This window comes from Camelina sativa, chromosome 20 (genome assembly GCF_000633955.1).
Source record: "Camelina sativa cultivar DH55 chromosome 20, Cs, whole genome shotgun sequence".
NCBI lineage: Eukaryota > Viridiplantae > Streptophyta > Magnoliopsida > Brassicales > Brassicaceae > Camelina > Camelina sativa.
This window is the reverse complement of record NC_025704.1, coordinates 21,436,377-21,449,409: the sequence shown is the minus strand read 5'-3', so window position 1 is coordinate 21,449,409 and position 13,033 is coordinate 21,436,377. Positions and strand designations below refer to the sequence as shown.

Here is a 13,033-nt window from a genome sequence, read left to right as displayed (position 1 = left end):
TCATCGTATCTTATGAATAAACGTGTATATATCATCATCAAATTCTCCCGAGACTCTTGCCACTATACACCTATACTATACACCCTATATATTAAAAGTGTGATATAAAATGAGACCATAATAATGACCACAACTGTTTTTGTTTATACAAAGTAAAGTACCTCCCAAATACGTGTCTCGTTGCCGACATGTGTGTTTCAAATACGTTTTAAGAAAATACGATGACGTGGCATTTATTAACATCCCAACAAAAAAAAAAATGAAAAACAAATCGAAAGCTTACTTAAAAAAGTTAAAACTCGTAACGCTTTTTCATATATATTCATTGACCGACACAACAACAACAACAACACCTTCATCTCTATCTCTACTCCTGCTTCTCCGATCAAAATCTAGGGTTTTATACTCTCACCGGCGACGAACGAACGATGATTCACCTCCTTTACTCGGTGATCTTCTCCGAAATGGCGTTAATTCTCCTCCTCCTCTTCAAAACGCCTCTCCGGAAGCTAATCATCCTCACCTTCGATCGAATCAAACGTGGCCGAGGCCCCGTCGTTGTTAAAACCATCGGAACCACCGTGTTCGTCGTGCTCTTGTCGAGCGTTTACAGTTTGATTAATATACGACGCCGATCTGAAGATGGTGCTGTTCTAAATCCTACTGATCAGGTCCTCGCTTCCAAGCATCTCCTCGAAGCTTCTCTTATGGGTATTAATAAATCACTAAATTTTTCGATCTCTTGATCCAGTCAGAAATTAATTTTTTAAGGAATAGTTGTAGGATTAAAGAGTGTTATTAGGACGAATCATGATCCTTTAGATCTGATCATATTACAAATTCTAATATGAATCTGATGTGCTTTGGGTTTACTATTCGTTTAGTATTGATTGATGTTGCATAGTTTCAAGAATTGTGGTGTCTTAAAACAGTAATTATGGATGTAGATAGGCCAAAGCTTGATTCCCTTATTCAGTTTCAAAAGGAGTAGATTTCATCATATAACCATTTGAATCTGGTGTGCTTAGAGTTACTCTCTTGAATCAGTAAAAAAACAATTTGTACGTATAGTTATTGAATTGAGGAGTGTGATGAGGTAAATTTGTGATCCTATGATCACTCTAAGAAGAATCTGATATAATTAGGGCTACTCCTGATGTTAATGTACTTTTTACATTTCAAAATTCGTGTTGTTTCTCTCGCTCAGGAATTATCTACTATCATCATCATTAGACTAGATCTGATCGTATTGATGTTATTGCCATCTTAGTACAAATCTTAATTTAGGGTTATTCTCACTTAATGTTTGGTTTCGAATCAAGTTAGGTATGGATTAAGAAATAAGAAATAACAGGATTTCACAACTTATCTCTCGATTATGTTAGTTCTATTAACGTTCTGATATTACAGGATTTGTGCTGTTTCTCTCGCTCATGATTGATCGCCTTCACCATTACATTAGAGAGCTTCGGTTGTTGAGGAAGACAATGGAGACTGCAAAGAAACAGAACAGAGGTTTTGAGGATGGGAAAACTACAAGTGGAGAAGAAGTGAAAGCTCTCGGGGAAGAAATCGCAGCATTAAAGGCAAAGATAAAGACAGTAGAATCGGAGAGCGAAGGCAAAGGCAAAGAACTAAAAGAGGCGAAAGGTGAAACAGAGGCATTGAGGAAGCAAGCCGATGGATTTCTTCTAGAGTATGATAGGCTTCTTGAAGATAATCAGAATTTGAGGAACCAGTTGGAGTCTATTGGCCATAGTCCAGAAGGAAAGAAGGGTATGTAAAAACAAAAATGTAAGGAATTCTGTTTTGTAGAGAACAAAGTAACTTTAGTAAATGTGGCTTTGCTGATTCTTGCTTTATGTATTATGCTATAACGTCTCATCGTTGACCGTGTTTTACTTATATTACAATCTAGTAAGTTTGGTACAACATTATTCACCTGAGATTCCAATATGAGAATAGGCATCGATGTCAAAAGGTGTTTTCAGGTGGATTTGAACTTGAAAGACGATGATTTGCGGAAAGATCTTTTTACCATATACATACAGGTTAACATCACCCTACCTATGTGGACATGACAATTTGTGCCGATCTACGTCGTGCCGGCTTAAATATGTAATGACGGCTTTGCCGGCTTAAATATGTAATGACGGCTTAAATATATTACATGTTCCTGGGCAAATTACAGAAAAAGTGCCCTTTAATATATTTTGGGTTTCTTTGGTTTATATAAATTTTTTTATGCCCTTTCTAGCTTAAAAGTTTTTTTATTTGGGTCTTTTCTAACTTATAAATTTTTTTTGTGCTTTTTTAGCTTACAAATTTTTTTTGTGTCTTTTTTAACTTATAAATTCTTTTTTTTTGTGCTTTTTTTTAGCTTACAAATTTTTTTTTTGCCTCCTTTTTATACGTATATATCCATTTAATCTATGTACCCGGAACAGTCGTACTACCCGTCCTCCTAGTTAAGCCGACACTAGATCTATGTCGTAAAATGCAATTGAGTATTTGACTGAGACTGCCTTTATTCACATTATAGGGTTTAATATAAACAAGCTCTCCATCAATTCTTTGATTTTTTTAACATTATGCAACAAGGATCCCAGTACAGTGTCTTTCACTAGTTTTCTTCTTGTTTTTTTTTTTTGAATAAAATATTAAATTAGATTCAAAAAGAAAAATGTACGTTTTTACAACAGTGTAACTGTTAGCCAAAAATATAAGCTAAAAAGTAAACATTAAAAAGTGTAGGAATTGTTGAGAAACTAAAATCTTGAAGTTAGCCAAAGTTGTAAGGCATTATCATAGCGCCTATCTCCGCTCCTCTGAATCGCTAAGAGCTGATCTGGGACTTGTCTGTCAAGATGTTTGATCAACTGTACTTCTGTAATCGGATGTTTACCATGCCTTCGTCTATTACGTTCACGCCAGAGAGTATAAACCGTAGCCTGAAAAATATAGCGAGCCAGAAATCCTTTTTCTTTATTCGTCCATGCAGCAGAGACTGTCCCAAGTAGTGCATGCCAATTCAAAGAAAACCGAGCCTTGTATATTTTTTTTTGCGAGATTGTCCCAGATACCTGAGGAGACCCCACACGTAAAGAAGAGATGATCCCGAGTTTCGATAGACTGATTGCAGAAAACACAAGTTGGAGAGATTCCCCTGTTCCAGAGAAGCATTTTGTCCCCTGTTGAGAGTTTTTCTCTCGTGGCCAACCAAACACAGAAAGAGAACTTTGGTGTTTCATGAGCAAACTAGACTCCTTTGTGCCACGATACCAGGTCAGGTGTGGTGCGTATATGGAGCCATGTCTCTTTGGTTGAGAACCACGTGCGATAGATATCGTTTTTGCCTTTCCATAAAGAGACATCCCCTGCAGTTGTGCGAATTTGATACTTTAGTGCTAGCGCTTCTTCTATGTGGTTTAGGTGCTCTACTCAGTGCCGTCTCCGACGACGGTTAGACCATGCCTCAGCCACCATCTGATGTTGGCCTATCCCAAGGTCAATGAAACCACGCTCACCTGTTACATCAATCAGACGTCCCAGTGGAGACCAATCATCATACCAGAAGGAGGTTTGGGTACTGTTCTTCACATCTACTCTGCTAAACTGTTTAGCGAGATCATGATATTTGAGGATTTTTCGCCATATCCAGGATCCCCTAGAGGTATTTTGGTTAATAGACAAAAAATTCTCCTTCCGTAATAAAAAGAGTCGACACCACTGAACCCACAAGGAATCACCTTTCGACACAAGCCTCCAGATTAACTTCAGGCAGCAAACATCATTTGTCTCCTTTAATGATCGTAGACCTAGACCTCCTTCAGATTTTTGTGTGCAAACCTCTCCCCAAGCAATCTTAGCCTTATGAGAGTTGAGTTATGGACCAGACCAGAGGAATGCAGAGCAGATCTTACCAATCTCGCGACTACATTGTCGTGGGAGTCGAAATGCAGCCAACCAAAAATTGCAGACACTCCAGAGAAAAGAAGAGATAAGGTTGAGACGACCTGCATAGGAAAGGAAACGAGCCGTCCATGATCCTATTTTCTTTTTGATATGCTCCAGTAAAGGACAATAATCCGCAGATGAGAGTCGCTTGGTTACTAGCGGTAAACCAATATATCTTACAGGAAACTGAGCTACACCAAACTGAAAACAATCTGAAATCTCTTGTTTACATGAATCAGTAACACCCGCGAGGTAGACAATAGACTTTTCCATACTGATCCGAAGCCGTGATCGAATTGCAAAGCTATCAAACACTTCCAGAATCCCCTCGATAGACCGCATCTTACCATCGGAGAGAACCATTAGATCGTCAGCAAAACTCAAATGAGTCAGACCAAGATTCTTGCATTGCGGGTGATAGCCAAAACTCCTCAAACCTGCAGCTCTATCTAGCATCTTAGACAGTACATCCATAGTAATAACAAACAGGTATGGTGAGAGGGAGCAGCCTTGTCTCAAGCCCCTAGAACTGCAAAAATAACTGGCAAGTTCTCCATTAACCTAAACCGAGAAAGATGCTATGGTAACACATAGCATAATCCAGTGAATAAATTCTGAGGGGATGTCCAAAGAGAGTAGGACATTCTCAAGAAAGGACCATTGAACTGAATCAAAAGCCTTGGAGATATCTATTTTGATAGCACATCGACTGGATACAGAGTCTAGATGGTACCCGTTAACCAACTCCGTTGCGAGAAGCAGATTTTCTATAAGAAGACGATCTTGGACAAAAGCGGACTGGTTCCCGAAGATAAATAGAGGTAATATCATTTTTAGTCTATTAGCAAGGATTTTTGAGATGACTTTGTAGAGCACATTACAACATGAGATCGGCCTATAGTCCTTCATTTCAATTGCCTCCAACTTCTTTGGTATAAGAGTAAGAATCGTAGGGTTAACCCCTTTCGGCAAAAAACCTTTCACGAAGAAAGATTGAACCGCTACTACAAACTCTGGTCCAACAAACTCCCAAGCCGACTTGTAGAACTCTGTAGTGTACCCATCAGGTCCCGGGGACTTGTCCTTAGGCATCGAGAAGAGCGCTTGTTTTGTTTCTTCTACAGTAACTTGGCGAGTAAGTTTTTGCTTATCGTCCACGGAACATCGGAAAGAGATTAGGTTTTGGAGCTCATCAATTGAGGCTCCAACATAGTCAGCTGGTTTATGCTGCAAAAACACCCGAAAAAACCTCTCTGCTTCTGCTTTTATCTCATCAGCTTTTGACGTTACACTACCATCCTGCTTGCGAATCTCTCTTATTGAATTCTGCGCAATACAAGCCAAAACTGCTCGATGAAAAGTTTTGTTGTTTTGATCCCCAATCTGCAACCAATACATTTTTGATTTTTGCTTCAAGTATTTCTCTTCTAACCCGGCAATATGTTGGTGTATGCCTTTGCCTCCTCATGCATAGCTTGTGGAGAGGGATTTGTTTGGTTTACTCCTTGCTTCTGACAAAGCGTAAGATATGCATCCTTTGCCTGTTTTACCAGATTTCTTATTCTCTCAGTTGCTAACCGACGTATCAGCCACTTGAGGGCCTTCAATTTCTTCGTGAGCCAAAACATAGACGAAGTGGACAGGAAAATGGGCTCTGTGTCTTTCCAAAAATCTGCAACCAATGGTTTAAAATCCTCCATTTCTACAGTGGCATTTACAAATTTAAACGGTTTACGAGCAGTGGAGTGCACCTCAGTCGACATGTTTAAATTGATCCGACATCGTAAATGATCTGAGCACCCTCCTGCCTCAAAAACATTATAAGATTGTGGAAAAACTAGAGACCAAACATCATTCACTAGCACCAGTTTTCTTCTTGAGTTCTCTAATAATGTGTATTTCGTTTTCTATCTTTTGAGATTAATGTAGAGATAACAGAAAAGAGCAAAATAGAAGAGAAGAATCCTATTGCTGATTTTTCCTTTTTGACATCACATATTCTCGCATCTCATCACTCTAGCTTCTCCAGTTCTGGCATCCTCTCGATGATCGCCTCCAAGCAACGAGTTGATGGAAATTTTCAGTTAAGTGGCAATAATAAGATAAACAAAGCTCGAAAGAGAAGCTTTTTATGCGCACCCGCTTGCTTGTTTCTTGTAGTTCCCCGGCAAGGGCAAGAATGAATTCATCGAGTATCAAGTATACCTTATATGAACTAACCGTGAACCTTTAAAATGAACCAACAAACAATTATAGAAATTTCACAGCAACACATTCACCCATCGGTACATTTCCTTAAAAGAGACACAAGCATGATATGATAAAGCCAAAAAGAACCACAATGCGCATTTCCAAAAAAAAGCCCTTAATATATAAGGAAGAATTAGCTTATCATATTCATAGGTAAAGAAGAAAAAATTACACAATCAATCTGCTACGAACAGAAACGATTCATCCTCTATTTATCCTGAATTATTTGGTTACAATCAAGAATACTAGAAAAAATACCCCTAAAACTCTATTGTAGAATTTCCCCATATCTCTCAAAGCATAAAGGCTCCCTCTAACCAATTGGTCCAAGACTTTTTAATCTCTGATATGCTACGAAGAATCAAGATTCGACGGTATATCCATTACAACAAGAACAGGGAGTCCTAAGCTAAAGTTCAAATCCAATAATAGCTAGAGCCAGTGAAAGAGTAGTTCACCAGAACCTCACACGATAATGCAAATGAAAGGTCAGATAAGCCTATTACTAGTTACATCAAGAAGTTCTTAATGTTGGCATAAGCTTGAAGATAGATTGAGGTGCAAGCTATACTAATCCTACCGAGTTATGGAATTAGGATTAATTCTATTTAGGAGTTATCTAAATATGTTAGTTTACCGGTTTAGAATATGAAAGTTGTCAACTTTAGGGTTGAGCCATTGTTATAAATACCAAGAGAGTGTTTCATAAAGAGGTGCGCGTCTTAGGGTATTCTTGAGAGATCCACAAAAGGTGTGTGGCGTTGCCCCAACAATAAGATAGAGATCTTTTGATGGTATTTGATAACTCTCTAATTTACATGTTTTTAGCATCATTTTTTGTCCATATTTTGCATTGTTTATACCCTTAACTTAGCAGCTTTAGGTCATTAACTGTAGGAATTCACTTTTAGGCCAATTAGGGTGTTGCATTTTTGCATTTGCATACTTTGGATGAAAACAAGTGCTTAAGAGCCTAAAATGGGGGAAAACAAGGACAAACCCGAGCATGTACCGGAAGAAGCCATCGAGCTGCAAGAATAGTCTGAAACCCAACCGATCGAGGATGATCCGAGAGTAGGAAGAACAACCCGAACATCTATCCGAGGAGTAACTCGACCATATCCTCGTGTACCCCATTGAGTAGACCCTCGGGCAGGACTGGGAAGCTAGGTCAAAGGGGTTTCCATATATAAACCCCTCCTCTCCTTCCTCGCAAACGAGCACTCCGCAGACCCTCAAACTAGAGAGCGAGAGCTTCTGAGAGAGGACTGAGCGACTCAAAACTCTTTTCACTTTTTGTTAGGATTTGTTTCATATCTTTTTATCATTTCTTTAGATTTCTATCTTGTATTCTTACTTCTCTACTCTATCGTTTATTACAATGCAATTTTCGTTTATATTTGCTTTTATCTTTCTTGCTATGATTTCCGAGTAGTGTAGTAAAGTTTCTAGGGATGGGATAGATGATTTTGTGTTCTTGATCGGTTAGGATGTCTTAGTTTGATTGTATATATTTAATAGATTTCCATCTAGATTGGTGTTCTTAATGATGTCAACAAACCGAGAGGGTGAGATTAGATCTAGGGTGTTTACTCACTTAGCCTAAGAGATTAGATGAGTAATGGGTTTACTGACAATAATGAATCGGATCTTAATGCCTGCTTGGTCATGTTTCTCCAACGAGAGTTGGGTAGGGGAGTGATCAAGGTTGATTGTTTCTATCACGAGAGTGCTTTGACAAGATTTTAGAGATCCATTGTCTAGAAAATAGTTGTTTGAGGCATGTAAGACATCTGTACTGGTCAGGGATACTTAGGATTCGATTACCCCATCCTTAGAAGCTTTCGTATCTTAATTGCTATCATTTTTATTCATCACTCGATCCCTTACCCGAACAGGTACACGATCACCTGCTTCGAGTAATCCCTCGAGTTGTTCATACTTCATTTACTTACTCGATAACCCCACCCGATACTCTAATGCTTGCATCGAGTGCTTAGGTCGTGTGGTTCCTTGTTTATATTCTTTTCTTTAAACATTTTAGGATTGTTAGATAAAAATCCTTAATTGCTTGGCTTGACTTGCATTATTCTGATTGCATATTTCCTGCTAGCATAAACAACCATTTGGATTGATAACCCTTTGTACTACAACTGCATAGGGAATTGATACCCTGGGTGAAAATTCCGCTTATCAATTTGGCGTTGTTGCCATTTGGTTGAATTTTATTTTACTACGTTTAGGATTTCAGCACTTGCTAGATCAAGTTCTTTTATTTATATTGGTTCAGAATCTGACTTGTTTGCTTTCGTTTTTGTTTGTATTGAATCTCAGGTACAACCCGAGCACCCACCCGACCCGTCACTCGATCACCTGGATCGAATTGACGCTCGTGTACACACTCGGTCACCTACTTGTGCATGCAAACACGATCCAAGGGTAACCAAAACCTGAGTCCATTCATCAACAACGTCGACAGACCAAGGTTACTTCGACAACAACAAGTTCACCGACCGCAACCAGCAACCATTGAGGAGACAATGAACAATCAGAACGGTCCACCAGCTCCTCAAGCAAGGACCAACATAGGAGCAGGAGATGCTCCATCTACTCATACTCAAAGGAATGGCATTGTGCCACCTGCTGTGCAGAACAACAATTTTGAGATCAAGAGTAGTCTCATCCAGATGATACAAAGCAACAAGTTTCATTGATTGCCAATGGAGGACCCATTGGATCATCTGGATGAATTTGATAGGCTCTGTAGCCTCACCATGATAAATTGAGTTAGTGAGGATGGATTCAAACTCCGACTTTTCCCATTCTCTTTGGGAGACAAAGCGCACATCTGGGAGAAATCACTCCCCAAGGAGTCCATCACCACCTGGGAAGCTTGCAAGAAGGCGTTTTTAGCCAAATTCTTCTCCAACCCCAGAACCGCAAGGCTGAGAAATGACATTTCCGGCTTTGTTCAGAAGAACAATGAGACGTTCAGTGAAGCTTGGGAACGTTTCAAGGGATACACTACCAGATGTCCTCATCATGGCTTCAGCAATGCTTCATTGCTGAGTACACTTTACAGAGGAGTGGTCCCCAAGATACGGATGTTACTGGACATCGCAAGCAATGGTAACTTCCTCAACAAGGATATTGATGAGGGTTGGGACCTAGTGGAGAACTTGGCTCAATCTGATGGGAATTACAATGAGGAGTACGATCGCAATGTGCGATCTACTGGAGAGGAAGATGCCAAGTACAAGAGGGATATGAAAGCCCTCAATGACAAGCTCGACAAGCTCCTCAACCAGCAGCAGCATGTCAGAGGAAGAGCAGTTTTTACAACAAGATGGGGAGACTGTACAGATAGAGGATGTTAACTACATCAACAACCAAGGAGGTTACAACAAAGGGTACAACAATTACAAGCCGAATCCGAATCTTTCCTACCGAAACCCAACTGTTGCCAATCCTCAGGACCAAACCTACCCATCTGCAGTTCAAGGGAACCATGTCCAATAGAAGCCTTTTGTCCAATACAATCAAGGCTATGCCCCTAAGCAGTTGTATTCTGGAAACTACCACCAACCCATTGCACCACCTGGATTCCAACAACACCAAGGCCCGCAGAACAATTCACAAGAAGCTGACCTACGCGGCCTTATTCAGCAGATGATTCAGAATCAAGCATCAGCTGCTATGGACACTGCAAAAAAATTTGCGGAGATGAGCAACAAGATCGATTCAGGATACAATGATTTGAACGCCAAGTATGATTCGCTCAACACTAAGCTGAGGTACCTAGAGGGCCACCACAACAACCAACCATCTCCAAAGATCAACCAGCTCTCAGGTAAAGCTGTTCAGAACCCTAAGGATTATGCCACTGCCCAAGCCATCTTCCTTGATGATGACTATAAGGATTACCTCACTGAGGACAGTGATGTTCAAGATGAGGAGGATATGGATCACTATGGGATAAACGAGACCAAGCACTACAAATCCGAGTATGAACCCGAGCCTTCATCCGAGGAGACTGATCGAGTTGATGATCGAGCACTGGTTCGAGAGTCACAAATTGAAGAACAACCCGAGGTGGAACCCGATGACCTACCCGATGATGGTGATCGGATGATACATTGAGTAGATGTTGAGATGAAAGATCAACCTCAACTACCTGTAGCAGCAGAAGGGGAACTAGAGGAAAGGTTCAATGCTGCACTTGACATCCAACTAGAGGCGCTTGCAGAGCGTATGGCCAAGTGTAAAGCTCCACCTCCTAAGCTGTTGCCACCACACGAACTTCAAGAGGAAATCACCAAGGAGGCAGCTCGGCTGGAGAATGAGGTTAAGGAAGCTGTCAAGGAGATTGGGTTTGAGATTCTCAGGAGTGGAGTGTGCTTAGATCCTGAGCTGCGAATCGAGTAAAAATTGGAGGATCCTAGCTCTTTTACTTTGCCATGCTCAATAGGACTTCGGATTTTCAAGAACTGCTTATGCGACCTAGGAGCTTCAGTTAGCATTATGCCACTGTCAGTTGCCAACAAGTTGGGTTTCAACAGTTTTAAACCGAGTAGTATGTATTTGGTTCTAGCTGATAGAACAATCAGACATCCGACTGGGACCTTGGAAAATTTGCCTCTCAGGATTGGAAGGGTGGAAGTCCCTACTGATTTTATGATCCTTAATATGGATAAGGAACCAGACGATCAACTGATCCTAGGGAGACCATTCTTGGCAACAGTAGGTGCAGTGATTGGGGTGAAGCAAGGCAAGATCAGAATTGAGCATGGTGGGCACTTCAAGATGGAGTTTGATGTCAAGAAGGGAATTAAGAGGCCAACCATTGATGGTCAAGCTTTTTCCACTAAGACAAAGCAGAAGAAAGTCAAACATCTTGAAGAAGTCAACACCACATTTGCTGTGGAACCTGGACAAGACTTAGAGAATGAATTGAATTAGCCTGCTACAGTGGAGAGGATTCCAGAACCTCTCCCTCTTAGATCCCATGTTTAAGGAACATGAAGAGTCAAGCTTAGTGACTTTAAACAAGCTCACTTGGGAGAAAGTCCCAAAGGTATCATTTGTTTTGTTTTAAGTTTTATCTATTTATTCTACCTGGTTTTCTATTTTTGCATATTTATTTATAAAAAAAAAAAAGTGAAAAAGGAAAAATTGGGGAACATGAGGCTCAACCCGACACCAAACTCGACGCGCCCGATCGTGTCTCTACTCGGGTGGCGAGTGGAGTCCAAATTCCACAGACCAAGCCCACTCTCGGTGAAGCCCAAGCTGCTAACCCTACCCTATTTAAAGGTTTCGAACCCCTCTCCCTCAGCAGCTACGATAAGTCTCTCTACCCTAGAGCTTTTTGTTTTCCTACTTTCTATTCTCTCTCAAACTCGAGTGATCTTTGATTTTTGGGAACTAACCCTATTAATATCGAAGTTTAGCTTTTCTTTCTTCTCAAGGATTCGATAATGGAACCGAACATGAAGACCTACCAAAGGAAGGGAAGAAGATCAACCTCCGCCGCTGCTAGAACTAGAGGTGATGCCGTCGAACCTCGAGAATACCAAGGAAGAGGAAACGTTTTGCATTCCCAACCGCTGGCTGGACGTTTCGCTTCTCAAACCCGATGCTCAACCCGATCCGGTGCTCAAGCAACCGATCGTGTAGACCACCGAGTTCGTTCACCAAGTCTGATGGCGAGTGCTGTTTACCGATCTCCTCGACGTAGGGACCTGTCTACGTCCGAGAGAACTGTTACTGACCCTATGGAAGTCGATTCTGATGTTGGTGGAGGAGAGCAAGAGGAGATCCAAATGTCTCGGTTAAGGAGCAGAGCTGCGGTTGCAAGAGGGAAGAGACCAGCTTTTGAGAAGGCTGAGAAGGTGGCTGAGCGAGCGGCTGAAGAAGAAGATCAACACACAGAGGAGGGGAACCATGAGCGAGAGGAGGAGCAGAGAGAACGCACACGACAAGCCTCGCGGAGGCTGAAGCAGAAAGAGGTGGAGACTCCGGCAAAATTCTTCAAGGTTTTCTGCAAGATGAGCTTCATTGGTACCCGTTACCCTCACCGAGAAACAATGAAGCAGTTGAAGCAATTAGAGGACTGACACCTCCAGAACCTCACAGAGCATCTTCTTATGAGCCCCAAGTCGAGGAGACTGTCACAAGATCTGAAGTCTCGCGGAGAAACCATTCAGACGCCTATCCGACGCTAACCCGATGGGATACACGATGCCTTATCCGATGCACCCATCGAGCACACAATCGGGTGATTACTTAGGACTTTTCCCTCCGCCTTACCAGATGCCATACACAATGCCGTATACGATGCACCCTGCGAGTGGCTATACGGGTGATCACTCTGGACCTCTTCCACCATACCCATCGTATTACCCGATGCCCTACCCGATGAGCTACACGATGTCCCCCTCGATCAACCCCTCGGATGCTGGTCCGAGCAAGTCGTCTGTGCATATCACCGAGCTCTCTGACGAGCAAATCCCGGCATCCGCTGAAGCCGGTGACGACCCTGGCTACACGTTGGCGACTATGGAGGCTGCTACTACCTCCTTCTTCACCAACCCATGAGGTACCACTTTCATCCAATCATTATAAATAACATTGCATTTAGTTTCATTTCATTTTGTGTGATTCCTGGATTCTTTTTCCAACTTTTATTTACACAGAGACTGTGTAATTTAAGTTTGGGGGAGGGTCCTAGAATATTTTTAACATTGTGTTTTATTTTCTTAATTTTCTTATTTCAAATTTTTGCATGCTAGTTTTATTCATTTGAGTCTGCATCTATGTGCATTGA

General features: G+C 41.3%; 2 protein-coding genes across 2 annotated transcripts; one reads left to right on the top strand and one right to left on the bottom strand.

The window, feature by feature from the left end:
* On the top strand, positions 297–1,946 carry LOC104771375 (B-cell receptor-associated protein 31-like). Its single transcript, XM_010495891.2, has 2 exons — positions 297–711; positions 1,411–1,946. Exons 1-2 carry the CDS (start codon positions 429–431, stop codon positions 1,782–1,784), a joined length of 657 nt encoding a protein of 218 aa, XP_010494193.1. The 5' UTR covers positions 297–428; the 3' UTR covers positions 1,785–1,946.
* LOC104772720 lies at positions 3,442–4,431 on the bottom strand. Its single transcript, XM_010497303.1, has 4 exons — positions 4,138–4,431; positions 3,924–4,016; positions 3,750–3,870; positions 3,442–3,527 (listed from the first exon to the last, which is right to left on the bottom strand). The coding sequence occupies exons 1-4, from the start codon at positions 4,429–4,431 to the stop codon at positions 3,442–3,444; spliced, it is 594 nt and encodes a 197-aa protein (XP_010495605.1).

Excerpts from the sequence above, each read along its gene's own strand:
- LOC104771375 (XM_010495891.2), top strand. The coding sequence starts at position 429 with ATGATTCACCTCCTTTACTCGGTGATCTTCTCCGAAATGGCGTTAATT. Across the intron at positions 712-1,410 it reads CCTCGAAGCTTCTCTTATGG|GATTTGTGCTGTTTCTCTCG; the intron begins GTATTAATAAAT and ends CTGATATTACAG.
- LOC104772720 (XM_010497303.1), bottom strand. The coding sequence starts at position 4,431 with ATGGATGTACTGTCTAAGATGCTAGATAGAGCTGCAGGTTTGAGGAGT. Across the intron at positions 4,017-4,137 it reads TTGGTGTAGCTCAGTTTCCT|GTCGTCTCAACCTTATCTCT; the intron begins GTAAGATATATT and ends TTTCCTATGCAG. Across the intron at positions 3,871-3,923 it reads ACAATGTAGTCGCGAGATTG|GCTAAGATTGCTTGGGGAGA; the intron begins GTAAGATCTGCT and ends AACTCTCATAAG.